This window comes from Phyllostomus discolor, chromosome 6, assembly GCF_004126475.2.
Source record: "Phyllostomus discolor isolate MPI-MPIP mPhyDis1 chromosome 6, mPhyDis1.pri.v3, whole genome shotgun sequence".
Taxonomy (NCBI): Eukaryota; Metazoa; Chordata; class Mammalia; order Chiroptera; family Phyllostomidae; genus Phyllostomus; species Phyllostomus discolor.
In genome coordinates, this window is record NC_040908.2 from 169,635,489 (window position 1) to 169,663,477 (window position 27,989).

Sequence of the window (27,989 nt, forward strand, 5' to 3'; positions counted from 1 at the left end):
GGTGGTCACCGAGGCTGCAGATCCCCAGGGCCTTTATGCAGCCTCAGCCTCTGTGATCCTGGAAGGCGGCTCTGGGGAGGGGGTCTCCTGTGTCATCAGAAACCCCCTGCTGGGCCAGGAGAGGTCAGCCCGGCTTTCCATCTCAGGTGAGTGCCCTGCCCCCTGTCCTGGGTTCTGAGGTGCTCCTGGGGGAAGGCGTGGTGGTCTGTTGCTGACCTGGGTCCCTGCAGGGCATGAGGGCACAGAGCAGAGACCTGGGGCTCCTTCCCCTGAATTGGTTGAGGTGACAGACACCTTCTGAGCACTTCCTGCCTGCCACACACGGTGTCAGGCCGTGGGACGTGGGGACAGATGGGAAAGTTCAGCAAACACACCAGGAAGGGAAAATAGACACAACCCAAATCTCAGTGAAAGGGCTAATCTCCTTACAACATAAAGGACACAGTGGATAAAAGAGCCGAAACGGGAATTATCAGTTCCCCGGAAGGTAAAACTCCCAGGAAGATGCCAAATCTGACAGAACGGGAATATTTCCCATCTTGAATTTGTCGGCAGCAGGACAAACAAGGTGGTGGGCGCCCTCTGGTGGCCGGCTGTGGGGGGACAGTCCCGTAGCCGTCTGTGCTCCGGGTGTTGGATGGTGTTGGTGTGGGTCGGCACCAGTGCTGTGGGGGCGCAGGGCCGTCTGCATCCGAACTGCCCACTGATGGAAAACCCACTTCTGGGGACAACTGGACAGGCCAGTCTGCAGTGGTGGGATGTGATCCGTGTGACCGGGTATTTTTAAACCAGTGATCCCCGTAACAAATGGCAGAGCCTGGGGTGCCCACCAGAGGGGACCCGGTGTGCAGTGGGCACTGCCCTGCGGGAGAGACATGGGCCTGCTCGCTGTGCTGGAGCGCGCAGGTCGCCGAGACACAGGACGGGACGGACACCATGCACACCAGCTGCGTAGGGGTATTTTCGCTGTAAACAGGATGAAATAAACTATTCAGTTTTCAAAACTGAGTGAAACCTGCGTGGCACTCACCCTGCGTCAGGCACTGCCTAAGCACTAACTTCATGCTCTCGCTGATCAGGACGCAGCAACAGACGGTTACGTCATTAGTTCAAGGTCATAGCGCTGGTCGGGCAGGAGACCCGGGACTGGAACCCAGGCCCCCAGCCCCAGAGTCCGTTCTTTGTCACCCGACTCCGCTGACTGAGGGGGACAGGTAGTCGGGGTGGGGGTGCAGAGGGGCCGTCAGTGACACTGTGTGTGCGTCCTCGTGCTCCCTCTCATACCATGGGGGCGGAGACCTTTCAGGAGAACGGTCCTGACTGTGTGACAGTGAGAGTCTGGGCGCTCTGGGGACAGAGAGATCCCTTCAGGGGCTGCCGCCACCCCTTCGCAGGTGCCTTCTTCAGGGACACACAGCCTCGGACTCTGTTGCTGTCCCTCACCCTGGTGGTTCTTGCGGTGCTCCTGTTGTGTGTGATCTGCTTGCTGTGGCGACGGCAGAAGAGCATCCAGGCCCTGTTCCGGAAAGAGCACGAGCTGACAGAGAAGCAGCGCGGGCAGAGCTGCAGCGGCAGCGAAGCGCCCAAGGTGAGGCCCAGCTGCAGGTGGTCGCCACCTCCCTGCCCTGCCCACGTCCACCCCCGGATCCTCCGCTGCGTCCCCTGGACAGGACTTCCTTTTTCTGTTTATGTCCAGAGACGCTGCAGGACCAGCTCGGTAAGCCCCCATCCCCGTCCCTGCGCGTCCCCAGCGTGCGCAGCTCAGCCTTTCGGGCGGCGTCCACTCCCCCCACTAGAGCCTGGAGCGGGCGTGCTGGGGAAGACCCCACTCTGCTGGCCTAGACCTCGGGGGGCACAGGGGGGCACAGAGGGCACGGGGCTTGTACGGCTTCCCGGGGCTGCAAAACGTCCTCCCCAACTTGGGGCTGAAACACACAGAACTGACCATGTCCCGGATGTGAAGGCCACAAGTCTGATCCAGGTGTTAGGTCGGGGGTAGGGGGGCAGCTTCCTCCAAGGCCCTGGGGGCAGGTCCCCCCGCCCATACACGCACCTCGTCTCGCCTGGCCAGCTGTCCTGGGTGCTCCCTGTTGTGAGCGCCCATCAGTCAGCACCAGCCTCAGTCCTCACGCAGCCTCTTCCCCGGGGGTCCGTCTCCTGATGACTCTCAGTGGGCACTGGACATAGGGCCCACTCTCGTCCAGTACGGCTCCCTCATCTGCAAAGACCCCGTGTCCCACCAGGCCACATTCCCGGGTCCCAGGGGTCTGGATGCAGACCTGTCTTGCTGGATTCAAACACAACCCCCATGTCTCAAACTCCCTGCAGAGTTGGGGGGCCACCCTGCACCTGACCCCACAAAGTACTCTTCTCTGCTACTGCACGGCCCCAGCTGAGCTGCCAGACGAGGTGGCATTTCCCCTGAAGTGGTTGGGGAGGGCTGCGCTGCAGGCCCCTGCCACCAAAAGTCACGGCTTTGTTCTTCAGTCACAGGGAGGCACCCAGCCCAGGGTGAGTCTGCTGCCCCAGGATGCAGAGCGCGGCCCACCAGCTGCCGGCGCGGACACCAGGCCACTGCTGGAGCAGCGGGGCGCAGCCGTGCGGTCCCCTGACGGCTCTGAGGCCCGTGTCGAGCTGCAGGCGGTGGTGCCCGCAGGGGACGGGGCTTCCCCAGAGCAGGCGCTGCAGACCCAGGTGCCTCTGGGGGGGGCAGATCCCCTCCACACCTCAGGCCAGGTGAGGGGCGTCTGGGTGGGAATGACAGGTGGGGCGCCTGCGTGTGAGGTGCACACACTATGTGCGTGCAGGGCGTGCGCAGTGCTGCCTTGTGTCCCCTAACTTCCTGTCCGAGTTTCCCGGGTGACTGAGACGCAGCCCCACAGACCAGGCAGCTTAAAGGACAGAATGTCACTGTCTCCCTGTGCTGGGGGCGGATGTTCAGGTTCCCGTGGCGTTGTCCCCGTGTGCGTGTCCGTGTCCCTAAAAGAGAACACTGGTCTTGTTGCATTAGGGCCTCAACTGGACAGGTCACAGCTGCAGCGACTCAGTTGCCAGACAAGGCCCCATTCCTGGTTACTGGGCTTAGGACGCCCATATCTTTGGGGACACAGTGCAGCCTGTGACAGCCCCCACCACACCTGTTGTCCGAGGGAACGGTGGCTCCCTGGGGCCACCGAGACCCAGGGACCAAGCTCTCCCAGGTCTCAGAGCTGGGAGGGGGCTGCCTGGCGGAGGCCCGGCTCATGGGCAGTGACCCCTCGGGTTCCACTGCGCACCGGTCCCCGAGGTCTAGCAGCCCCAACGCCTCCTGTGTGCCATGTGTGTCATCAGGAGGGGGTAGGTTCTGCGGTCGTGGGCGCTGGAGGCAGGGCGCACACACGGCGCCACGTGTCCCTGTGGGACGGACACAGGCACCACGTCCAGCTGTGCCCAGAGGACACTCACTGTCCTCCCTCCATGGGGGGCTGTAACAAGGCCGTGACAGCTGAGTAGGACCTAACGGGATGACCAGATATTCCCTACGTGACCCTCGGAAGAGGGAACCTTCAGGAAGGGGGACAGTGTGTGCAGGGTCTCAGAAGGGTGCGGAGCCTGTCCAGCGTCCAGTGCAGGCTGGGGTCCGTCCAGGGCAGGGCAGCGGGAAGCCCAGTGTTGTCTGGGCCCAGGCCATGTCCTGGGGAGTGTGACCTGGAGGGCAGCTGGGACCCTCACAGTGCACAGCACACGCCACGCCTGCCTTCCAGGGACGAGGCCAAGTCTCCCTCTGTGATTTTATTTTCTCAGCCACAATCTCTGAAATTGGGCAGGAGCTTCCCAAAACTAGCTGCAGGATGTTCATGAGGTCTCAGGACTGGAGGAGAACGACATTTTCATCTGTGAGCACGGGGACCTGGGGACCCTGGCGGAGCAGCACCACAGGATTCTGCTGCTTTGGCAGAGCGAGCTGGGGCGCGCCACCTCCCCCTTGAGACTCATGGTGGCCCTCCATGAGATGCAGCTACAGGAGCGTCTGGAGAATGGCACTGAGCACCTTCAGCTCCCACACAGTCCCTCAGCGAAGTCCACGCCACTCCAGCCAGCCTGTCCCGTCCAGACCCTTGGGCATCATCCCCACAGGCATCTCCTCCCAAGTCCCCCTTGCCCCAGGGTGTGAGGGTCCCCTGTCCCTCCCAGACCTGTGTGCCCAGCCCCCCAGGCCCCGCCTCCCTCCACGCTGCTGCCCGTCACTGACTCAGCTTCCGTCCACTCTGGCTCCCTTCCGGCCTCCCCGAGTCCAGTCTCCTCCGCTAGCAGCTGGACTGGGGGTGGGAGCACAGATCTGGCCTCTACCCTCCCCGCCACCCACCCTTACCCCACCCTGGGGAGTGTCCTGCCATTCCTGATTCGTTCAGGGGAACTGGCAGCCCCAGCCCGCACCTCAAGTCCCAAACTCTGGCAGGCGATGCTGCGTGGGTCCCGTGGTCATGCTGAATTGGTCAGCATCTTGCCTTCTCCTGGGGTCACTCGCAGGACAATCCTCTCTGTCTGGAACGCACGCCCCCTGTCCACCCCAGTCCCTTCCTCTAAGCCTCCTTGGAACTGGTCGTCAGGCAATGCTGACTTCAGCACCCATGCACGAGATGACCTGTCCCTGAGGCCTGCCTCTCCGCAGAGGGACTTCAACCTCTGCCCCTCGCCCTATGCGGGGCCTCATCGAGGTAGTGTCCTTCCCAGCACCCTGTGTGATCCCAGGAACAAGGCTCCAGTGCGCCGGCCACGTCCACCTACACACCACAACTCCCAGCATGCCGGGGGATGCTGGTGTCGAAGCCTGAGGCAGTTGGTTGCGTACCAACTAGACCTGTTCCCCTTGGCGACCAGGGTCAGGGTGGGGCATGGCTGGCCAGGACTTGCAGTCCCACCAAGAAAGCTTGCCAGATTCTGGGAATGAGTCTCTATGGTTTGGGATCCAGGAGTACTAAGACAGCAGATTGCTCCAAGGAGCAGGGTGACTGCTCACAATGGGATGTTCGAGGGGTGACCCCAGCCAGAGGGGCTGGCCCCCGGGTCACACAGGGGTCCCCCCAGTCCTGTTGGGCCTGAGTCCTCCTGGGTCTTAGTGGGCCGGCTTCCAGGCCCAGTGTGGCCAGACATTCAGGGTAGACGCCTACCTAGAAGCCAGAGGGGAGACCTATCCGCAGAAGACTGGGCCTGAGCTCGTGACACCCTTTTGGGGTTGAGGCCCTGCCCTGAGAGACCATTGCCTGTCCAGCCTCAGTCGCCCCTTGCCCTGTGCCAGTGTCCTCTTGCGCCTCTACCCGTGATGGTTCCATGTGGCCCCATCTGGGCCTCGCCCTGCTGCCCCAGCTGGACCTCGGAGACTGGTTGACCCTGAGGACTGTCTGGGTTTCTGCAGGGCCGGGTGTCATCCGGGGGTGGGTGGAGGGAGCCCGAGCTGGGCACTTAGGAAAATGGGGCCGTGGAAGCCGGGGGAACGCGGCTCACATGAAAGGACCGGGATTTTATGACGGCGTTCTTCGAGGCAGGCAAACCGCGCATTTGGGCGTCAGCACCCCTTTATTCGGTGAGCAGCCCTGGTGGCCCTGCCCACCGAGTCCCTGGCATCACTGGGGTGGATAGGGGTATCCACAGGCTGGTTCCCTGGGACCCTCGGATTCCTGACAGTCTGGAGCAACCTTCCCTCAGGACACACGCTGCACGTGGGTGTGTCCCCTGGCTGGGGGAAGTGAGAGGCCAGCCCTTCTGAGACAGCCCCAGTGCCCCAAGTTCAGGCCCTTGGCCCCTGTGGTCCCCCTGCTCCCGAGGGTGCGCTGGGCCTCCAGGTGGGGGCTTGGAGATGCGGGAGGCACCCAGGTGACAGGCTGCTGAGCCACTCCAGCACCCACTGTCAGGGCACCCAGCACACAACGGACAGGGGTGCCTGGATGCCAGCGCCATCCGCACCCACAGCCCGGGTTCACAGCTGGATTGGGGAGCAGGCAGGGTGGGTTGGGTATCAGCAGCAGGGGGTGGAAAGGACTCAGCGATGGTGGGCCCGGTACAGGCTCTGCGGGTGGAAAAGGGCAGCTGGGTTCCTGTCGTCTCTCCAGGGAAGTAGGTTCTTGGTTCCTGTTTCACCGTGAACCACATTGCTGGGGTGTTTCGTTCCCTTTTGTGGCTTCAGAACTCAAGCTTTTCTGAGCCTCGGTGAGAGGCACCCCGTTTTACACCATGAGGCCTGGGGTGGGACCCGGGAAGGTCTGGATGACTGACAGGCCCCCCGTCCGGACCCTTCACCTTGGGGTGTTTCCCGGCCACTGTCCTTTCCCAGGACACAGCCCACAGGTGCCCAGGCAGAGGGCGGTGGCCCTGTGTGCCTGCAGAACCAGCTGTGCGGTGACCCTTCCAACGTTACTGACACGGCCGCCATCTCCCCTCCTCAGTGACGTCGGCCCCCTGTCCAGAGTGTGTAGAGCGCAGCATGAACAGACTCGGGGCAACCTAGGAGGTAGTAGCTGTAGTTAACAACGTGCTGTTGTGCACGTAAAATGTCGCTAGGCCCTGGCTGGTGTGGCTCAGTGGACTGAGTGCCGGCCTGGGAACCCAAGGGTCTCTGGTTGGATTCCCAGGCAGGGCACATGCCAGGTCCCCAGTAGGAGGCGTGCAAGAGGCAACCTCACATTGATGTTTCTCTGCCTCTCTCCCTCTCTGAAAATAATTTTTTAAAAAAATGTTGTTAACATAGATTTCATGTAAAGCGTTCTTACTTTAAAAAGAGGAAAGGAAAAGGTAATGTTCAGATGTCACAATTATGTTCATGACCCCCTGTGGCGGTAGTACCTCGGGTGAACACACGTGTGCAAACCCGTCACATGGGAAACACGTGCAGTTCCGTCGTGTGCCAGGCCCCCGCACGCACACTGCCCAGCAGACCCGCTTTGGGGCCGCAGCGTCTCTAAACACCAGTAGCAGCGGGGTTACTGCCGGGAACGTCTGAGAAAGCCCCCCCCACCCCCAGCCCCCCACACCCCGCCCTGGAAAGTTTCTCACTCCTGTTTGTTTGTGGGGACAGACCGGAAGGGAGTTCACGACGGCCGGAGGGAGCCGTTCTCCTCGGGCTCTCCTCCCAGCCTTCCCCGGGGAGGACGGGTGGCTGGATGGCTGAGGTCCCTTCGGGTCAGAAGCGTGGACTGACACCCGCCCTCCACGCCGGCTGCCATGTTTAAGGGTCACATCGTGTCCTCGGAGCACAGTCAGAGGCACGAGGACGTCATCACATGGACCTTCATGATCGTGAGAAAGGAGAAGAATCCAAATGTACAGAAAATTGTGGTGACTAGATGGATTGCTCGTCCAATTGTGAAATTCCGTGGGGCTACTGAGAAGTGCATTAGCGAAGAATATGAAAATACATGAACAAAGTTGCCAGATACCTTGTTAAGGGAAAGAATCTGGCCCTGGCTGGTGGCTCAGTGGGTTGGGCACGGGTTCCGTTCCCGGTCAGGGCACGTGCCTGGGTTGCGGGCCAGGTTCTCTAGTGCGGGACACGCAAGAGGCAACCACACATTGATGTTTCGCTCCTTCATTCCCCTCTTTCTGAAAATAACATCTTTTTTTAAAAAAAGTATCTGGTGCCTGCTAGTTGTCCGCCCTAAAATGACAAAGAGGGGGTTTTTATTTTATTTTATTTTTTTACTGTTTGGAGATAAATTGATTCATTGATAAGAAAGGGATTTTTAACAACCCCCCATGGACACGAAGGTAAGGGGAGAGGGTGCGGGACTGTAGAAGGTGGAGCGTGAGTGACAGTGTGCTCCCTGCCGTGTAATTCCAATGAGCCTGCATTTCCGCTGGCCCTGGGGGCGCTGCAAGGAGGCGCTGCCTGCGACGAAGCCCCAGAGATGCCCGGGAAGGAGGGACACGATCTGACTCTGCAACAGGGGTGCGTGCGGTTCGGAGAGCCTGGGTCTGTGCTGTTCCTGCAACAAGGAATTTAATCCAGGCTCCCCCTCCTCCCCCGCTCCCCCTCCCCCAGAACACGAGGGGCTCGCTCTCTGAGGGGGTCCACTCAAGAAGACTCTGCACTCGGGGTCACTGGGCACCAGTGGACTGTGTGAGACTTCAAATGCTGCATCACGAACTCCCTGGCTCCCCTCCTCCAGTCCCCTCCAACATGGGAAGGAACCGGGTCGTTCCCAGCGGGACCTCCGCACACTGGGGCAGGTGTGCCCGCAGGTCAGAGTTGTCCTGCAGCAGCGAGGGGCCACCTCCCGCCGGCCAGCAGGCCGCACCAGCACGTCTCCAACAGCAGGGGCGGGCCCGGTGGGGGCGGAGGGAGCCAACCCTGTGCTCTGCTGGCGGGGGCGCAGATGGGCGCTGCCCCCGTGGGAATAGTGTGGGGGTCCTCGGGGAGCTCACAGGAGATCTGCCTCTGACCCAGTGACCCCCCTGCGGGGGTCACACCCTAGGAACCCTGAAACCCCAATCCAAAAGTGCCCCGCTCCCCACGTTCACAGCAGCACAGTTTACAGGAGCCCAGTGCTGGGAGCAGCCCAAGTGCCCACCGGTGAGCACCCTGTCCCACCTGTCCTGCCCTGGGCCTTGGGGGTCAGGGGGAACACATGGACGTCCGTGCCCCAGGTTCCCTCCTGTGCCCTCCTCCCTCCCGCTTCTCCCCCGTCTTTCGGGGGCCACAGCCTCCCTCTGCAGCGGGCTGTGGGGTCTGTGCCCGCTGCCCCACCCTCCCTCACTGGCACTCTGGGCTGCCCCAGCAGAGGCAGGCTGCCACTCTGGCCCTGGGGACGGAGCACTGAGGACGATGGTCCCAGAGGAACGAGAGCAGGAGATGGGCCGGGATAGCAGGACGGGGAGGGGCAGTCCATGGGAGGAAGGGACCAGGCACTGTGGACCTCGGGGACACCTAGGCCTGTGGCTCCCCAGAGTGTCCCAGTGGGCAGTGCCACTCTGTGCCCTCAGAGGTCTCATCCGACAGGTGATCAGACCCCTGCCTCCTGGGCCTGCTTCTCGCTGCTCCCCGATAACTGCAGCCCACCCTCCCCAGGGCCCCCTCCATCCTCATGAACTCCGACCCCTGCCCTGGGCCCTCCAGCCTCAGACAGCCCCCTGCTGGTACGGAGTCTGTGCCCAGGAACACGCCCCTCCTTTCCAGAACACCCCCTAGAAGACGACAGCCAGTGGCTGTGTTCCTTTATTTCAGGGGTCAGAGCACAGACCTGTCCCCACACTGGGGGGCGGAGGGACCCGGGACATGGGCACAAAAACCGGAAAATGGGGCATCAGCCCGGAGGACACGGCCACAGCTGAGTTCAGGCTCCGTGTGCACCTACGCGTGCGGGTGCTCACACACGTGTCCACGCACACACACGCACAGGTGCGCACACGCACACCGTGGCACTGGACACGGAGCAGAGGGCAGACGCCTCATGCCTAGGTATTGCCGCGGCGTTTATCCAGCAAGTTCGGGGGAGAGCGGGGCCCCGCTGGGCCCAGTGGAAGCGTTCCCAGGTGGGGGCAGGGCAGCCCTGCTCCACCCAGGGCTCCTGGGGCAGGGTGGCCCGGGCCCAGCTGCCCCAGATGATGCCCCTACCGGCTCCAGGTCCTGGGATCTCCTGAAGGAGCCCGACATGCAGGCGCAGGTGCTGGGAGCAGTGAGGGGCACAGCATCTTCACCCTGCACCTGCGGGCCACCCACAGGTGACCAGGTCTCCACGGTGCTTGGGAGCATCGGGCCTCAGGCTCCACTCTGCATTCCAGTAGTCTTTAATTTTTTTAATGATTTTATTTATTTCCTTTTTTACAGAGAGGGGAAAGGAGGGGGAGAGAGGGGAAGGGAGGGACAGGGAGACAAGGAGAGAAACCCTAGTGTTTGAGAGATACGTGGTTGTCGCTCATGCAGCCACAACTGGGGACCGGGTCTGTGTCCTGACTGGGAACCGAACCGGCGACTCCCAGGCCAGCGCTCAGTCCACTGAGCCACACCAGCCAGGGCCAGGGCTGCACACAGACAGGCTTTGGTCCCCTGTGGGGCCCGGAGGGTCTGCCTCTCAGGTCCCATGCGATGAGCCGCAGCACACTGAGCTCTCAGGGGCCTGAAAACACAAGGAGGGGTTCTCGGGGGGCTCAGCGCAGGGGTTGCCCCTAAGGACAGGGGCCCAGGACCCCAGGCTCAGGGGACCGGCTCTGGTCTCAGCTCTGCCCTCACTGCTGGCTCCCCTGGCCTCGGTCCAGGCTCCGAGAGGACTGTTGGGGCCTCAGTTTCCCCCCTGTGAACAGAACCCCAGCAGGTCTGAGACTCCCCCAGCTCAGGGCCCTGGGCCCCCGTTTGGTCAACAGTCGGGCAAAGAGGGGCCCCTGGAGGGGGTGCAGCCGCCTCCCCAGGTGGGGCTGGCCGGCCCTGGACAGGAGGCCAGGTCAGGGCCTGAGCAGTTCTCGGGGAGGGCCAGAGCTGGCCCTGCCCCAGGGGGCACTCACCAGGCTTCCTCCTCGGTCCCGGGGTCCTGTGGGCACAGACAGAGGAGTGTGGTCACGGGAGGCTGCCAGGAGGGCGCTCTCTGTGACAGGATGGCTTGGGAGGTGACAGACCCCTCCCCAGGCCAAGGACCCCACCAGGGAAGCTGCAGGAGGGGGCCCGGTGTCCTCCATCCCCCTCCCCGATTTTCCAGTTTCACAACTTCTGGACCCTTCCAACAAAACTATGTCTCTCTGCACCCAGAACAGCCAGCACCCTCTAGCACAGCAGCCCCCCGAATCTTCCCCACGGCCCTGCCAGACACCCCTGTGCCAGGCCAGGGGGGCCTTGGAGACGGAGCTGACAGTGATGACGCCTTAGGGCCCCAAATCTACCAGGCCCGTCCCTCAGCCCCAAAGGCCGGGGTGCCGCAGGGATGGCACGGAGATGGCTTCCAGGCTGTTCTCCCTTCTGGTCACCCTGTGGGGGGCTGAGCCTCAGCCGGGAGAACCCGGACGACCTGGCAGAGGCCCGGCCCTGTCCTCCCGCAGTGCCCGGACCGCCCCCCGCCCAGCCCGGGCTGTCACTCACTCTCCTCCAGGGGCTCCAACTCAGAGCGCGTACCGTTGGGGGGCCCGCTGCACACGGGCTGGAATCCTCAGTCTTTTGGCTTCTTGTTGCAGAAATGGAAGGTGATGGAAGCAACCAAGAAATGGAAAATAATCCCAACCAACCAGAGCCGGTGTCTGCCCTCTGACAACGGGAGAAAGAAAGCGTCTCCCTCAGGTCAAAGCCGACCTGGTTTCCAGCAGCCGCGGGACAGAGTCCAGACAAACAGACCCCACGTGCGCTCGTGAAGGACGGGAAAGGCCTCGGTCGGGGCACCTGCACCCCGAGTCCACGTGTGCCCACAGACACACGCACGCACCCACTGGAACCTGTCACCACAGGAAGGTGGACCCCTGCCATCATCGTCAGAGGCCTTCTCTGACCCCTCCAGGGGTTTTGTCGACTTCAGACCCTGCAGGTGGGTCTTTGGGTCGTTGTGAGTTAGTTTCTGCGTCTGCTGTGATGGGACGGCACAACTCCTCCCAGGACTGGGGACATGTGGGGTCCCCAACACCGCTGACTGAAAAGTTGTCCTTGTCATAGAGCATTCGGGGCTCAGGGTCTGTTTGTTTAAAAGTGTCCCCGAGTCCCTGAGCAGGAGAGTGGACACCACCACACGTGTCTGTCTGCAGCTACATTTGAGTGTCCCTCGGCCACACAGAGAGGTGACACCCTGGCAGGTCCCACCGAGACCCAGGGCCTGGGAGACACAGACCTGAAACAGAGAAGCTGGGCACACAAGGACACATGTCACTGGATTCTGTGTCTGTGACCCGTCCTGAACAGGGGGTCCGACCCAGAAAGTAATTCAGGGTTGCTGGGGGCTGAGGGGGAGGGGGCGCTGCTGGTCCCAGGGCTGATGGGAAGGAGCGGGAACTGAACTGCCCCTGTCAGACGGCTCCCCCGGGTCACGGGGTCTCCTCTCCTCAGACAGACACCTTAACAACAGCGACCCCCTCTCACCTGGACCGGGTGGGCCGCACACCGTGTCCGCCGTGGAGTTGCACTGCTGCAGGACCTCTGTCCCCTCGGGACACCTGGGGGTGGGGGGGACACAGCTTCACTGTTCCTGCCTCCACGTCTCTCCAGCCCCAGGCTCCCGGGTCCGCACTGTCACCAACAGAAGGTGTCTCCGTGGGGCGCTCCCCCAGCCCACTCTGGGGAGCACTGTGTGCTGTGATCACAGACCCCACGAGGGTCCCGGGGTCACAGGAAGCCCCAGCCTCACCCCAGAACCAGCCCTGGTCCCACCAGGAGGACAGTTGACCTGGTCCCCCCCGATGGACATCCATGGCCCTGTGTGTGGGCCTGGGAGCTGGAGGGGAGGGGTCCGTCCTGCTTTAACAAAGGCTGGGGACGCAGCTGCTCCCTCCTCCCTGTTGCCAGCTGAGAGCGCACCGTCAGTGCAGCGCGTTCTGGCGTCCTGGGCAGGTTCGCTCTCGCCTGGGGCAGTGACTCACTCGCTGAGGACCCTGTGTGGGTGCTCCCGGCCCCCCGCACTGCACGGCCTGTACAGGCCTCTCAGTCACGGGCCCCGTGCTTCCTCCACCCCTGGGTCCCCACCTTCTTTCTGGGGAGCACGGGGCTTATTCTTGGACCCCAAACTCCAGATCACAAAGGGGAAAAACTCTGGAGACTCCTCCAGGTTCAACAGCGTTTAGGAACCGAAAGCCCGTCCAGCCTGTCCCTTTCATTTCTTTGGACCCAATGCAGCCCTGGAAAGGCCGGACATGCAAGTCCTGGTCCCCCAGACACCGTCGTTCCCGTGGGGTGAGGTGTGGGGCACTCGGTCAGCCACCTGGGTGACCGTGGCTGCCGAGGACACTGGTGCGACGACCCAGGACTCTGCACACAGACGGCCAGCAGTCGAGAGGACAGAATAAATGTTTCTGAAAGATCCAATGACCTGAAGGCACCTGTTCCCAGGAGGTGACGTCAGGACCCTCCAGCAAAGCAAAGGAGGGACCCAGACAGGGGGAGGCGGTGGGTGGAGCCCAGGAGGGTGGAGAGGGGAGTCCCTGCCTGGGCTGGTGGGCCCAGACTTGAACTGGGGACCTCAGCAGGGGACCAGGGAGGGACACAAGCGCCAAGACTATGAGAAACATGAGGCTGAGGGGGAGCCCCACAGCCCTGTGAACCCACCCACAGCACCCATGCCCAGTCACCTACGTACTACACCTCGTGCAGAATTCCTTGTCGCCAGGGGCTTTGTAGAAACGGCCTGGTCAGCACTGGCACCTCGTGTTGCTGGTGGCAGTGCACTCGGCTGCCTGGTCTTGGTCTGCAGTTCAGGAAAGCCTGCGTCAGTCCTGGGGGACCCCCCTGTTCTCGTGCACAGGGGCGCCTGCGTGGGGTTTAGGGTGGAGACCCTATGGCCTGGGACGGAGCTCAGCCTGCCATAGCAGGGATCTGGGCCGGTCCGAGGGTTCGTGTAACCCTGTGGGGGACGCCTCTGCCACCTGGTCCCACACCTGTCTCCCAGGCCCAATGCCCGGATGGGGGTGCTGGTGCAGGAACAGGGACACATGGACACAGTTTGAACCACAGTCTCAAAATGCTGCTACCAGGGAGTTTCTTTTAAAAAAACCTAGCTTGCCTGACTGTCTTCACCAATACCGCGTGTCCACCTCTGGGGCTACAAAAAATAAGTGTGTTTTTCCTGTGGGGTTGGCCACTTGTAACGCGTGTGTACAGAATCCGGGCCCACAGGAACACTGAGGTTTTGGGGTCACATGCAGTGGACCCCGGAGGAGAGGTCACTGTCGTCTGACTCTGAGCGAGGGAAGAATCCGGCCTCCACCACACCCGGGGCGTCGGGGCAGCGGGGCGCGTGGGGGGAGTCTCCACCTCGCTCTCTGCAGGTGAACCACAGGGGACAGTTTCAAAGGAAAACGGGGTGACGGTCCGTCCGAGTGTGGACTGGTGTTGGGGATCACTGCTGGTTCCCCTGGGTGGGTGACACACCCCTGGTGCGTGTAGGAAGTGTGGGAGGTGGCAAGTTGGGGTGAAACACAGTGACATCTGCAGGTGACTGGGAAGTGGTTCTCACCGCCTCACACACACAAAAACACACACTTATGCGCACACGTGCACAGAAATGCACTTGTGCATGCACACACTCGTCCACACTTGCACACACATGCACAAGGGATCAAACAGCGCCAACTGTTAAATGGTCGGCGGCCTCTGTGCTACCCTGTCCCATCCCCACCAGGGTGGAAGGGGCTGGTGACACGCAGTACCTCATCCCTGACTCCCTGAGGGGTGACGCTGACCCTGCTGCCTCTCCGTGTGCGTGTGCGTGGGATTTCCCAGTTTCCCACATGGAACTGAGCGCCTTCCCGTGTGAACACGATGACTGAGAATAGACACGGGGCTGAGAATGTGGAACCGGAGTGGCTCTCTGGGTCCTGTCACTTTCCTGCTGTCACGCTACATGGGGACCGACGTGGGAGCTGACAGACGTCTCCAGCCACGTCTCTGCGGGGCTGTGAGCTCCGCACTGCGGGACCGGGACGTCCCTCCTTCACCCGAAGGCTCCGCTTTCCCCTCACGTTTCTCGGCTGCACCGTGAGCGTCCCTGTGGCCAAGTCCCAAGGCCCGACGTGAAGGTCCCACCACGGCAGGGTCAGGGGCTGGCAGGTGAAGGTCAGGCAAGATGCCCGGGGGAGACTCACCCTGGGAGCAGGTGCCACACAGCAGGCAGGACCCCAGGCCGTTGGGGAACGCCGTGAACGTGCCTGGGTCACACTTGTCGCACTGTCCCCGGGTGTGGGGGCGGCTGCAGGGTTCACGGACATGCTCCCCTGTGCAGGAGGTTGGCGCTGTGGTCAGACCCCTCCAGGCTCGAGGGACGTCCCTGCTGTGCAGCCTGCCCACCCCGTCCTGGGGGCGGCCCCGCCAGTGGGAACAGGGAAACACTTCTGTCTGCAGTGTCGGAGCAAGGTGACCTCTGGACGTCACACCTTCTTGGACAGGAGGAAGCACAGACCTCCCGGGATCCCACCTCGGCCTCCTGTCCCTGCCCTGCACCCGCCCCTCTGGCAGCTGTGCTGTGGGCTGCACAGGGACCCCGGCCCCCAACCGACAGACACTGAGGACCCCGAGGACGAGCCTCTTGTCAGCAGGAGCAGGTCCCAGCGCTCTGCCTCCCAGCCAGATCCCAGGCTCAGCCTCTGGGAGGAGCTCTGCCCAGTTCCCACCCACAGGAGTCGGGTGTGCCTTTCAGGGCCCAGGAGCACCTCACTGGGCCAGCAGGTTCCTGCCACCCCCACTGAGGGCAGATGGGGCTTCCTTCTACAAGGTGTCCCCTGGGGCCATGTCCCACCTCATGGCTGCTGCTAACCAGCCCCCCCCCCCCACTGTCAGGAGAGGGCCCCTCCCCACGGCCTGACACACGTGGACTCTGCCGTCCCACCAGGCAGACCCGCCCGGGACTCACCCGCGGGGCAGAGCCGGCAGCAGTGGCCTGGGGACCAGTACTCCTGGGGCCCGCAGCTGTCGGTGGGGCCCGGGTGCACCGGGCTCTGCTGGGAAGTCCGGTGGGTGGGGGCGGTCCCCGTCAGCTGCAACAGAACAGGAGACGTTCCAGGACTGCCCACCCGTCCTGTGCCCGGTTCGGCGGAGGGTGGTTCCCTCAGCTCCGCCCTCGGCTCAGCTCAGTGAATCCCTGAGTCCCCTTGCAGAGGCAGGAGCTGGGGTCAGCTCTCCTTTCAGACCCTCTCCCCGCTGAGCTGGGGCCCCTCCCCGTACACGCCCGGGCGCTCGGAGAATCCACCCCTGGGCCCCGCCCGGGCATCAGAGGCCGTGAGGTCACTGGCCCCACACGTGGGGTCAGGAAAGGGGTCTCCTCCCCCTCCCGTCTCCTGGGCTGGGACGGGTGACAAGGCCCAGGTTTCAGGAGCGAGAGGAGGTAGGGACAGTGACACCAACCCCAGCAAGGACACATCTGGGGGGCCGAGGGCTCCTGCATGTACAGAAGCCTCCGGACCTTCCCTCCCGCTTCCGCCTGCGCGTCTCACTCGCCGTCTTCTCTCAAATCCCCTGTTGGTTACTTTCCCCCATTTACACCCTGAGCTTCTCCGCACACCGCGGGTTTGCCAGGGGGAGGGGGAGGGGGGAGACCTCCCTCCGCTGCCCCACCCACCGATGCCTCTCCCCCGGTGCGATCCCGCCTGGGCCCCGGCCGAGGTGCAGTCAAAAGGGTGCCCGGCTACGGGGCGCTCTGACGCCGGGGCCACCCAGCCAGGGCCACCCGGTTCCGGGTCAACCGTGCAGTTCGCCGGGGATCAGTCATTCCCCTGAAGCTGTAACCGCCCCCCCCCACCGCCCGCAACCTGCAAAGGCTTCATCACCAGGGTCCGTCCCCGCGCGGCTGGCGGGGCCGCCGCGAGCATCGCGTCCACGCTCAGGACCAGCCGCCTGGCCGTGCGCCCCGCTGCCCGCTCTGCCCAGCCCGGCGGCCCCGGGGGAGCCTCCGCGCGGAGGGAGCCCCGGCCCGGGTGGCGCGGGGACCGCGGAGGGGACGCCGCTGCGCTCGGCGAGCTCCGGCAGGGTGGCGGCCTCCGCGGCTGGGACCCCGGGCCCGGCGCGAACGGCACGGCTTCCCCTCCCGGCTCCAGGCCCCCGGGGTCCGAGCCCTCCCGAGGCCCCCGCCGCTGTCGGGGGTCGCCCTGCAGGGCCCCGCCGACCCACCTGCGCCCGGAGCAGCAGCGGCTGCGGCAGCGGGAGAGCGGACGTCGGCCGCACGGCGCAGGGTCGGAGCGGCGGGGGCAACTGTCAGCGCGGTGCGAGGGCTCTCCCAGGGCTGGAGCGGGGTGTGAGCGAGTTGAACACAGGGTGACTCGCCGCCGCCACGACCCGTCCCACGCAAAGTCTCCCGGCAGGTTTCCACCGCTTCCGGCAGCGACCGCCAGACCTCAGAGAGCTTTGGGGCAGGTTTCAGGGAGCCTGAGGGGCAGTTTTCAGGGAGCCTGAGGGGCAGGTTTCACGGAGGCTGAGGTGTAGTCTGCAGACACGTGGGGGCAGTTCACAGAGAGGCTGCGGGCCCCTGGAGGAGAGGGAGTGACAGCCCGGGCTGGGGGCGGGGTCCGGGCGCTGCGGGAGGACGGGGCGGGGCCTCTGCCAGGTCTTCCCCGTTCTCCCCGCTGCGGCCCCTCCCCCACCCAGAGGCCCCCCCCGCCCCCAGGGGAACAGCCCGGCAGCCACCCCGGTGCTTCTCTGCTGAGCCCCAGGCCCCTGCGCTCAGGGAGGATCGGCCCCCCGGCCAGCTGAACGGTGAGGCTGTTTCAGCATTTCCTTCTCCCGCGCGGCTCCAGGGGACTCACAGGGAGCCTGCGCGCTGGAGAAAGCAGCCCCAGCAGAAGACACGCGGCGATGACGTCGTCCACTGGGGCGGGGTCGCACTGAAGGCGACCGCGTGTAGCGGATTCACCCCAGACCCGGCCGCTGTTCCCGCCGCCATATCTCGGGCCCTGCGCACGCGGGCGGGCTGCCGCTTAAGTGAATCTACGACCCCGACACCCGCGTCTCTGGCTGCTCCGGAGCGGCGCTCGCTCAGGTCTCTGCGCTCCCCTCTCCGGACTTTGCCGCCGCTCCTCGTCCCGGCGCGGGCGCGGGTGGGAGCGGGGCGCTGGGGCAGGGCAGACCCCGACAGCGGGGCGGGTGTCGCCGGGGGCTGGACCCCAAGGGGGGCGACGTTCGAGCTCTGAGCGGGGCTGGGGCCGGGGTGGGGAGTCCTGCCGCCTTCCCTTCTGCCCCCCGCCCCCGCGCACTGGGTCCCCAGCGGCTCGGGCTGGGAATTCTCCCTGCGCACGGGCGGCCTCGGTTCCCACTCCTGCGGGACCCCAGATTCCCCGCGGGAGAGGCGGGGGAGGGCGTGGGGAACACAAGCCCGAGCTCACTGGTGGTCCGGTTCCTAACACGCCGGGCACGGACCGCCCGCGGGGTGCGCGCCCGGTGCAGGTCTCGCTGCCGAGGGGAACCTGAGGTGTCCCTGGTTTTCTGGGGGGACTGGAGACTGTCCACGTTCTGCCCGGGCCTCCCTGCAGCCTGGCGGGCGGAGCCCTGACTGTACAGAAAGGGTGAGGGAACAACACTATCCCCCTTTCGTACAAGACACGGGTGGGGGTGGGTAGTGTAGCATCCAGCGAACGTGAGAACAAATTTCGGAGACTTTCAGGGTTTCAAAGATGTTATTTTATTGGCCAACTTTTAACCTGTTGCAGGGGCGAACTCTCAGAGTGTCCGGAGACACAGTACGCACAAGGGCTGCAGACGAGAGGCACGCTGAGCGCTTACAACTACGTCCTTATACAGGGGCGGGCAAGCAAGCGTTATACAGAAGCAGTCGTGGCAGTTAGCAATTTGCTTACAAAGACCGCGCGCGGAAACAGGGTAAAATTCATATTTTTAACACTAAATAAAGCATTGCTTGTCTAGCCTACCCAGGGGAGAGCATCTGCCCGACATATGATCTTTGCTGTAACTGCATCCTGCATTCTGTCTCCCTTATTAGTTCCTTTTAGCTACAATGTGGTCCCTGTTTACTAAGGTCACATTTAGTTCCTAATTTCCTTGTTCCCAACAGGTAGTAGCGTGGCTGCAACCCGAGGGCGTACAGACAGCGTTTTGGGTGGGAGCACCAGTGGCTCCCAGCCCAGGACATGACCCCTGTAAGTGCTCAGAGAGGAGGAGGGACCAGAAACTGGGGCTTGACGGCCGGTTGCTGGTGTTGCCCAAACCGAAGCCACTCCTTCCGGGGAGGGGTGAGATTTCATCTTAAGAAGCCGGGGGGTTTTTTTGTTTGTTTGTTTGTTTTGTTTTACTAAAAATCAACGGTGGATCCGGGCACACTCCTGGGCTGCCCTGTGACCTGACAGGGAAGCTGCAGAGCGGCCCCGGGGGAAGGGGTGGGCACAAGCTCCTGGGTGCACCTTCGGCACCCCTCTTCCTGGAGCTTCAAGATCTAGGGAAGAGCCGAGGGTGAGTCGAGTCTCCAGTCCCTGGGACACAGGGAGCCGGCAATCAGTCCAGAAGGTTCCAAGGAGACAGGGGCTGAGGGTTGGTGCTGTGTTGGGGACAGGCCGCCAGGTGCTGTGGCATCTCAGGAAGACGCCTCAGGGACCAGGTGGGGTGGGTGCCCTGGGCCCCACCATCACATCTGTGCGCCCCCCTTCACAGGGTCCTATGTTAGCAGAGACTAGGACCTGGACCGTGTCACTGAGTGCAGCCCCTGCGAACCGGCTCCTTCACTGCCCACCGCAACCGGGAGACCGCGTGCCTGCCGGGTGCCGAGTGCCACGAGGGTGAGTGGGCGCAGTGAGGTGCGGGGGTCCTTTGGTTTCTACAGCCCGCCCTGCAGTGACCTGGCTCCTAGGAGTCACCCCAAGTGTGGGTGTCACAGGTGAGGAGGGTGACAGGTCGGACATGATGCGTGTCTGTGAGGATGACACACGTCTGTGGTAAAAGGTTCCACCTGAGGTCCCCGGGATGCAGAGCCGCTGTCGAGACAGGAACGCACATGGGTTCACCCCTCACCTCTGGGTGCCCTGCAGTCCAAGAAGAGGCTGGGGTTCTGCCACCTTCGCACCCCGCACTCCCACCGGGGCAGCGACCCTCCGCCTACAGCCCCTGCACTGGGTGAGGGACTTAAATCTGAGCAGGGGTCAGGCCAGGTAGAAAGGCAGCAGCCTCCCCCGCTGACATGTCTGCCTCACTGAGGAATAACACGCAAGAGATTTAAAATAAATACATTTCAGGATTCCTTGTTGTCCTTCTGAGGAGAAGGCCATCGGCGTTTCAACAAGGACAGCCTGAGTCTGGGCTCGGCTTCAGGCAGCAAGGATGGGGTGACCGTGTTGTTCCTGCCGACTCTGAGCTCAGTGTGTCCCCCGTCGCGTGTCCCCTCTTTGTCTCCTTTCTCGGTTCCTCCAGCCGTCAGGGCGCAGGCTGTCCGCTCTCTGGTTGCACTTGTTCCCGGGTGGTTTCTGCTTTCAGACGCAATCTCAGGAGGGGTTGACGACACCTCCCTCTGGTTCCCCGTCACTGCTGCACGGAAGTGCACCCGTGTCCACGTTGTGTCCTGCGACCTCACTGCCTTCATTTCCACGTTCTCACGGGATTTGGTGGGTCCTCAAAGAGTCCTACGTACCGCGTCCTGCCGTCTGCGAGCGGTGCGAAGGCTCCTCCTCCCTCTGATGTGCTTGCTGTTTGTCTCTGTCTCGCGTGACCGCTGTTGCTTGGACTCCCAGTACTCTGGTGCGGGGAGGTGGTGAGGTTTCAGCTTTTCACTGTTGCGTGTTGTGTCACAGTGTGTCTAGGAATTACGTTTTTTTAAAAGATTTTATTTATTTTTAGAGAGAGTCGAAGAGAGGGAGAAAGACAGGTAGAGAGAGACAGTGTGTGGTTGCCTCTTATGTGCCGCGTGCTGAAGACCTGGCTCACAGCCCAGGCATGTGCCCTGAATGGGAATTGAGCCAGTGACCTTTGGGTTTGTAGGCCGGTGCTCAATCCTTGAGCCACACCAGCCAGGGCAGGAATTATGTCTTGAATACACATTTTTATTTATAATTGTAACAAAATTGGATGCAGTGTATACATTTTGCTATTGTAGATTTTACTAACGAGCACAAGTAAATATAAAGTTTTGTGTTAATGCCAGTTTTTCTTTAAGAGTAACTCCTGCCAGTGTAATCCGTGGGGGTAAGGATAAATGTTTTCAGCCCTGGCTGGTGTGGCTCACTGGTTTGAGCTCCGGTTGGGAACCAAAGGGTGGCTGGTGGATTCCCAGTCTGGGGCACATGCCTGGATTGTGCGCCAGGCCCCCAGCGAGGGGTATGCGAGAGGCAGCCACAGAGGGATGTTTTTCTGATTCTCTTTATCCCTCCCTTCCACTCTCTACAAATAAATAAATAAAGTCATGAAAAAAAAAAAACCTTGTTCAGGGCATTTGCTATACAAGGAAGGACCAAAATAAACCACAGGAATTGCCTTCTGGAGGGTGGGCCCCTTGTAGTGCAGGCTACCCCACCAGGCGAGAGTTCCAGGAGCCCAGGTGCATTGACCACTGGCCCTCGCGACTCGACGGCTCTGACGCCTCTCAGAGCTTCTGCCGTTTTGTTTCACATCTTACATGTTGGGATGTTATCATTTGTGGACTTTTTCATGCGGGAAAGAAAAACAATCACTCTGGGTGAGTAGGGAGGGTGGGCACTGGTCCAGTGACCAGCTGGCGTTGTTGTGAGAGGCGGTGCTGAGCTTCAGTGAAATTTTTTGACGACTCTCCCAGAGTATTGGCCCATTTCCTGACGGGTGATTTGCCAGCCCACTGCCCACACCTGCAGAATGTTGAGCAGTTTTTGACCAAAAACCCACGTGCCCCACCCTCCCTACTCACCCGATCTCACCCAGAGTGACTGTTTTTCTTTCCCGGGTGAAAAGAGTCCAAAAAGGGAAACGTCCCAACATGTAAGACGTGAAACAAAACGGCAGAAGCTCTAAGAGGCGTCAGAGCTGGCGAGTCCAGAGAGTGTTCAGGGCGGTGGAGGGGCGTCCCCACGGGTGTCCCCCATCCAGGGGGGAGCATGTGAGGGTGACTGAAGGGAAAAGTGTGAGAATAAAAACAGTTTTGATAAATAGATTCTCTTTCTGGGTCGCCCCGTGAGTACATGTGGCCAAATGCATCCATGGGAGCTCACGTTCACGTGAAACACAGCATGTAATTCCCATTCTAATCTATTTAAATTTCATTCCTTCATGCTTTATATTTTAAAATGGTCTGTGATGGGAATGAAAAGCAATAAATATCCTCCCAAATATGTGGAAATGTGTTCCCCACTCTGGAAAGTTTTAAAGTTTAAATCATAGAGATATTTTTATTATTTTTATTTATTTTTTATTTATTTATTTTTATTTTAAGTACAGTAGTCTTTATTTCCTCTGCATCACTGCCCCCCAACCCAGCCATCCCCTAAAACAGTCAGATAATTTAAAGCACAGGGTGCAAAGTTCCTGGGCTCCTGCCCTGGCTGACAGGGGACCGGTGGGAGGGGCTCAGCAGGAGGGAGGTGAGGGGACAGGACGTGCTAGCTGGGGCAGGGAAGTGTGGGCCAGTGGGGGGCTTCTGAGCAGGTTCCCACAGGAGAGCCCGGTGCTCCCTGCTGGCGAGGGATAACGAACCTGCATTACTGCTCCATGTGTCATGGCTGATTTCCATGGAGGGATCCAAGGGGAAGACACCCCCCAGGGCACATTTGCAGAGGAGGCTCTCTGGTCCCCAGTGATGGCGGTGGTGCCCGGGTCGGCCCTGGGCAGGCAGTCCCTCCACGTGGAATCCTCCTCCTCCTTCAAGGTGGTCCCTGCTGCCCAGCCCCTGCTGGCCTCTCTCTGTGCACAGCAGGTCAGGATGGGGAGGTGCCTGGTGCCCCGACTGCCTGCCCTTTCTGTGTGCCTCGCCGTGGCCCAGCTGCTCAGCCCCTGCTCAGGTAGGACCGGCTGTGCGTCTGCGTGTGTGAATCCTTCCCCTTCGGGCCCAGCCAGAACCCTGGACTCTGCCCACCCCTGCAAGGCCTGTCCACATCGCACCTGTGTCAGGACTGAGTTCCTGTCTAGCTGTCTGTCACCTCACCCTCCCTGCCTAGGACACCCCCTGGCCCTCTGGGCCTGCTCACTCTGACGGAGCCCCTCTTCTTCTGCTGACCAGGTGAGTTTGCTGTGGTCGGACCCCCGGAGCCCATCCTGGCCATGGTGGGTGAAGACACAGACCTGCCCTGTCACCTGTCCCCAGAGATGAGCGCTGAGACCCTGCAGCTGATGTGGGAGCGACCCAGCCACAGGCAGGTAGTGCACGTGTACGCACACGGGCAGGAGGAGACGCCAGCAGAGGAGTTTCGAGGGAGAACTTCGATTTCACGAGAGGACGTCACTGCGGGGAAGGCCGCTCTCCGGATTCGCAATGTCAGGGTCTCAGACAACGGAACCTACCTGTGTTATTTCCAAGATGGAGACTTCTATGCAAAAGCCCAGGTGGAGCTGCAGGTGGCAGGTGAGGCTCAGGCTTGTTCCAGGCTCCTTTCCGTGGGCGGGGGCAGAGGCTGCAGACCTACCCCAGAGCTCGTGGGCTGATACCAGCATCCGGCTCCCCGCCTCCATCTCTGCGCCTCTGAGGCCTGTGACACCCCCAGGGGTCCCCCAGGGTGACTTCGTCCTGCACCCAGTACAGAGTCCCCCACGCCGCCCACCAGTCTCAGTGGGGAGTGGAGGTCGGGGACAGGAAGGCTGAGGACACCTCCCCCCAGTGGTGGCACATGGGTGTTTGAATTCAGTGTGATCCACACTGTGGCCATGGTCCCCCAGGTGCCCACTGTGGTGGGTCCAGGAGGCTGAGCTGCAGGGACAACACCTGGGGGGCCCACGTCCCCACCACCCCCAGGAACACAGCTGCAGTTGGACAGGTTGTGACGTCCTCATTTCAGCAGGGAGGACGCTCCCCTGGGGACAGGGACACCGGGGTGTCTCATAGAGGGGGCGTCAGGGAGGACTTGGTGCGGCTCGGGGGATGTGGAAGCAGCGCTGGGCTCTGGGTGGGACGCGGTCAGGATGGTGCAGGTGTCACTGGTCACTCACAGCCGGCACAGTGAGATGGGTCACTGCACACGGTTCCTATTCCTCTGTGCTGTCACCCCACCCTTGAGTGGCCTTGACGTGGCCCTGACCCACCCCAGTGAGGAAGCACCTTGTCTGAGGTGCTGCCACACGAAAGTGCTCGTTTTTGGACATCAGAGCTGCAGTTCAAGTTCCCCGGACACAGCCCTTCCCTGTGGTTTCCAGTGGGTGGGGGCTGGTGGAGCAGGGACGGTGTGGCCCCCTGGCCTTGTCCCCGCACAGCCCCTCCTCAGCCTGCTGTCCCTTCCTGCAGACCTCGGCTCCCCCGACTGAGCCCCCCCTGCAGGACTCTGTGTGTTCAGGTCCTCAGAGGGCTGCCTCCCCCTCCGTGTGTTCAGAGTTGTGGGGGCAGGTGGTAGTAACTTCCCCGCTTCCTGGCCCTGTGTCCGCTGTCTTCCGTGGGAAAGTTTTCCCCTCTAGACAGCCTCGCTGTGGACACTTCCGGGGGGGACCCTGGAGGGAGAGCCGAGCAGCCTGGCAGTGAGGGCAGCAGCAGCCTCCCGAGGGGCCGTGCATAGAGTCATCGCGCGGGCGGCCACAGAACACCACATGTCTCCTCCTCACGGGAGGGCACGGCCCCCACAGGACGGGCAGCACAGACAGGGCCAGTGGGGTATGGCCCACTTAGGATGAGGGGCACCACCTCCATGCTTGCCCAGGGAGTGGGGAGGGGCTCTGCCAGGGACCAGCCTGTCTGGGGCAGGGGGGAGGGGAGGCTGCGGCAGTCTCCAAGGGGACTTGGGGGAAGTGGCCTCTGCTCTGGCCCAGAGCCCCCTGGATCCAGCACGAGGGTCCAGCCAGGGTCAGGCAGTGGCCCTTCGGAGATCAGTCTCTGCTGCACAGCACACGCTGGGAGCAGCTCCTGGTGAGTCCCTGCTGGGCTCGTCCATGTGGGTGCCCCTCCCTGGTGAGGACACCCCACCAGTACAGAGGGCTCCCCACGATTTGGCTCACTTCTCCTCCCCAGCGCTGGGCTCTGACCCCCACATTGACATGAAGGGCTACGAGGCTGGAGGGATCCGTGTGAACTGCACGTCTGCCGGCTGGTACCCGCAGCCCCAGATCCAGTGGAGAGACGCCAGGGGACAGAGCTTGCCCTCGGAGGCAGCATCTGTGGCTGCAGACCCCCAGGGCCTTTATGCAGCCTCAGCCTCTGTGATCCTGGAAGGCGGCTCTGGGGAGGGGGTCTCCTGTGTCATCAGAAACCCCCTGCTGGGCCAGGAGAGGTCACCCAGGCTTTCCATCCCAGGTGCGTGCCCTGCCCCCTGCCCTGGGCTCCAGGGTGGTGAGCTGGGGGTAGGCGCAGTGATCTGCTGCTGACCTGGGTGTCTGGGGGACATGAGGGCACAGAGCAGGGACCTGGGGCTCCTCCCCCTGAAGTGGTTCATGTCACAGACACCTGAGCACTTCCTGCCTGCCACACATGGAGCCAGGCAGTGGGTCGTGGGGACAGATGGGAAAGTTCAGCAAACACACCACGAGGGGAAATAGGTACACCCCAAATCTCAGGGAAAGCGCTAATGTCCTTACAACATAAAGGACACCGTGGATAAAAGAGCAAAACCAGGAATCATCAGTTCCCAGGGAGGTAAAACTCCCAGGAGGATACCAAATCTGACGGAACAGGGAACTATTTCCTCCTGTGAATTTGGTAGCAGCAGGACAAACGAGGTGGTGGGCGCCCTCTGGTGGTGGGCTGTGGGGAGACAGTCCCGAGGCCATCTGTGCTCCTGGTGTTGGATGGTGTTGGTGTAGGTTGGCATCCGTGCTGTGGGGGCGCAGGGCCGTCTGCACCCGAACTGCTCACTGGCTGATGCAAAACCCACTTCTGGGGACAACCCCACTGGCCAGCCTTCAGCGGTGGGATGTGACGCCTGTGACTGGGTGTTTTCAAACCAGTGATCCTGGGACAAAGGGCAGAGCCTGGGTGTGCCCACGGGAGGGGACCCGGTGTGCAGTGGGCACTGCGCTGTGGGAGAGACACGGGCCTGCTCGCTGTGCTGGAGGGGGCAGGTCGCCGAGACACAGGACGGGACGGACAGCATGCACACCAGCCGCATAGGCGCTGTTTTTGCTGTAAACAAGATGAAATAAAATATATTTACTTTTCAAAACTGAATGAAACCTGTGTGGCAATCACCCTGCGTCAGGCACTGCATAAGCATAAGTTAATGCTCTCCCTGATCAGGACGCAGCAACAGATGGTTATGTCATTAGTTCAAGGTCACAGCGCTGGTCGGGCAGGAGACCCGGGACTGGAACCCAGGCCCCCCAGCCATAGAGTCTGTTCTTCGTCACCCGACTTCGCTGACCAGGGGGCAGGTAGTCAGTGGGGGGCGGGTGCAGAGGGGCCGTCAGTGACACTGTGTGTGCGTCCTCATGCTCCATCTCATCCCTTGGGGGCAGAGACGTTTCAGGAAAACCGTCCTGACTGTGTGACAGGGAGAGTCTGGGCGCTCTGGGGACAGAGAGATCCCTTCAGGGGCTGCCGCTACCCCTCGCAGGTGCCTTCTTCAGGGACACACAGCCTTGGACTCTGTTGCTCTCCCTGACCCTGGTGGTTCTTGCGGGGCTCCTATTGCATGTGGGGTACTTGGTGTGGCGACGGCGGAAGAGGATCCAGGCCCTGTTCCAGGAGGAGGGGAGAGCACGAGCTGAGGAAGCAGCAGCGCGGGCAGAGCTGCAGCGGGAGCGAAGCGCCCAAGGTGAGGCCCAGCTGCAGGTGGTCGCCACCTCCCTGCCCTGCCCACGCCCACCACCCAGATCCTCCTCTGCGTCCCCTGGACGGGACTTTCTTTTTCTGTTTATGTCCAGAGACGCAGCAGGACCAGCTCAGTACGTCCCCATCCCCGTCCCTGCACGTCCTGGCGTCCCTGGGGACATGCGTCCCTGACTGTTCATGTTGTTCCCTGCAGGGTGGACGAAGAGCTGGGACCGACCAGGTGAGTGACCCGGACCTGCATCTCAGCCTCTCTGCTCGGGTAGGTCAGGCCCCTCCCTCACCCCTAGTCACCCAGGGGAAGGACGGGGACACTGGTGGGGGCCGAGGCAGTGGTCTCTCTCAGTGGGGATGGGGCTGTGGTGTCTCCATCGGGGGGCGCTGGAGCCGGGGCACCCCGGGAGCCCCTGGAAAGGAGAGGGGGTGGGGAGAGGAGTCAGTATGTGAGTCCTTCCCTTCCTGGTTGCTTCCCCAAATCTGAATCCAGGAAGAAAAGCATGAGAGAGAAGTGCCTCTTAAAAGGAGAAGAGGCCAGTGACAGTTGTCCCCAATTTATCATCACTAGTCAAAAAATAGTACCTGATATTTCTCATCACATGGCCCATTGTTCCCAGACGTGGGCAGGAGTGACACAGATGGGGTGGGAAGGATTCTAGCACAGGGAGACCCAGGTCCGTGGGGGTCACCCCTTATCCGAGGGGGATGAGGTACAGTACCCCCCATAGAAGACTGACCCCAGATCCTTCCAAACCCTGAATTCACGAGCTTTTTCCTTTTCACGTAAAGGAAGGCATCTCGTGGGCACACCCGCATTGCCACTGTCCCAAGTCTTGCGCGTTGGGGCCGTTACTAAGTAAAGGAAGGGTGATTGGGACCCCCGCGCTGCGATGCTGCCACCATCCACGTGTCACAGAGACGCTCCTCAGTGACTAGGGGTGGGGCGGTCCGCACGGTGGACAGGCTGGACTGAGCAGGGATTGGGGAGGGGCAGGTGGGAGGAAGACGCCAGCTGACCGCAGGGCGCTGCTCAGAGTTCATTGCGGCTAAACTCGTGAACTGGGTGTCCCTGGAGTTTCCCATGTAACACTGTCCCAGCGTCTTTGGCAGAAGGGAACTGAAACTTTGCAAAGAAGAACCGCGGATGAGCCGTGGCTGCTGCACAGACAGGTGCAGGAGGACAGCTGTGCGGTGACACTGGGATGGCCCGTGCAGGGTGCCTGGGGGCCCTGAGCTGCAGCGGGTGGACAGGGGAGCGGGGTGCAGAGAAGGGAATGGGGAGATGAGAGTGAGGAACAAGGGAGAGAAAGGAACCCTCTCTGTGTGGCAGTCCAGGTGACTCTGCCTGTCTCTGTTGCAGGTGCGGAGCGGCCTCAGGCCTGTGCAGGTGAGTGAGTCTGGGGCTCTGGTGCCCGGGCTCCTGTGTGGTTAGTGCTTCACCCCTTGTCCTGCTGGGCGACCAGGAATCCCACCCGGGTCAGAGGCTCATTTGCTGTGGCTGAACCACCGCTGCCTGTCTGGTCACTCAAGAGGGGACCTTCCAGACGCAGCGTC

The 27,989-nt window shown here is 62.0% G+C and overlaps 1 protein-coding gene and 2 long non-coding RNA genes across 3 annotated transcripts in view; 2 read left to right on the top strand and 1 right to left on the bottom strand.

The window, feature by feature from the left end:
- The window catches only part of LOC118501414, a 28,555-nt gene extending 17,936 nt beyond the window's left edge, over window positions 1-10,619 (top strand). The window contains exons 3-4 of the long non-coding RNA XR_004904063.1: window positions 6,495-6,499; window positions 10,609-10,619. This is a non-coding gene — a long non-coding RNA (uncharacterized LOC118501414). The remainder of the gene's footprint in view (window positions 1-6,494; window positions 6,500-10,608) is intronic.
- A 2,626-nt stretch (window positions 10,620-13,245) lies between these two features.
- On the bottom strand, window positions 13,246-15,707 carry LOC118501419. Its single transcript, XR_004904068.1, has 3 exons — window positions 15,498-15,707; window positions 14,734-14,862; window positions 13,246-13,337 (listed from the first exon to the last, which is right to left on the bottom strand). It is a non-coding gene; the product is annotated as an uncharacterized LOC118501419 (long non-coding RNA).
- A 1,871-nt stretch (window positions 15,708-17,578) lies between these two features.
- Window positions 17,579-26,873, top strand: LOC118501405 (butyrophilin subfamily 3 member A2-like). Its single transcript, XM_036029849.1, has 6 exons — window positions 17,579-17,667; window positions 22,407-22,539; window positions 22,758-23,099; window positions 24,687-24,968; window positions 26,224-26,424; window positions 26,635-26,873. The coding sequence occupies exons 2-6, from the start codon at window positions 22,461-22,463 to the stop codon at window positions 26,667-26,669; spliced, it is 939 nt and encodes a 312-aa protein (XP_035885742.1). The 5' UTR covers window positions 17,579-17,667; window positions 22,407-22,460; the 3' UTR covers window positions 26,670-26,873.
- The last annotated feature ends 1,116 nt before the right edge of the window (window positions 26,874-27,989 follow it).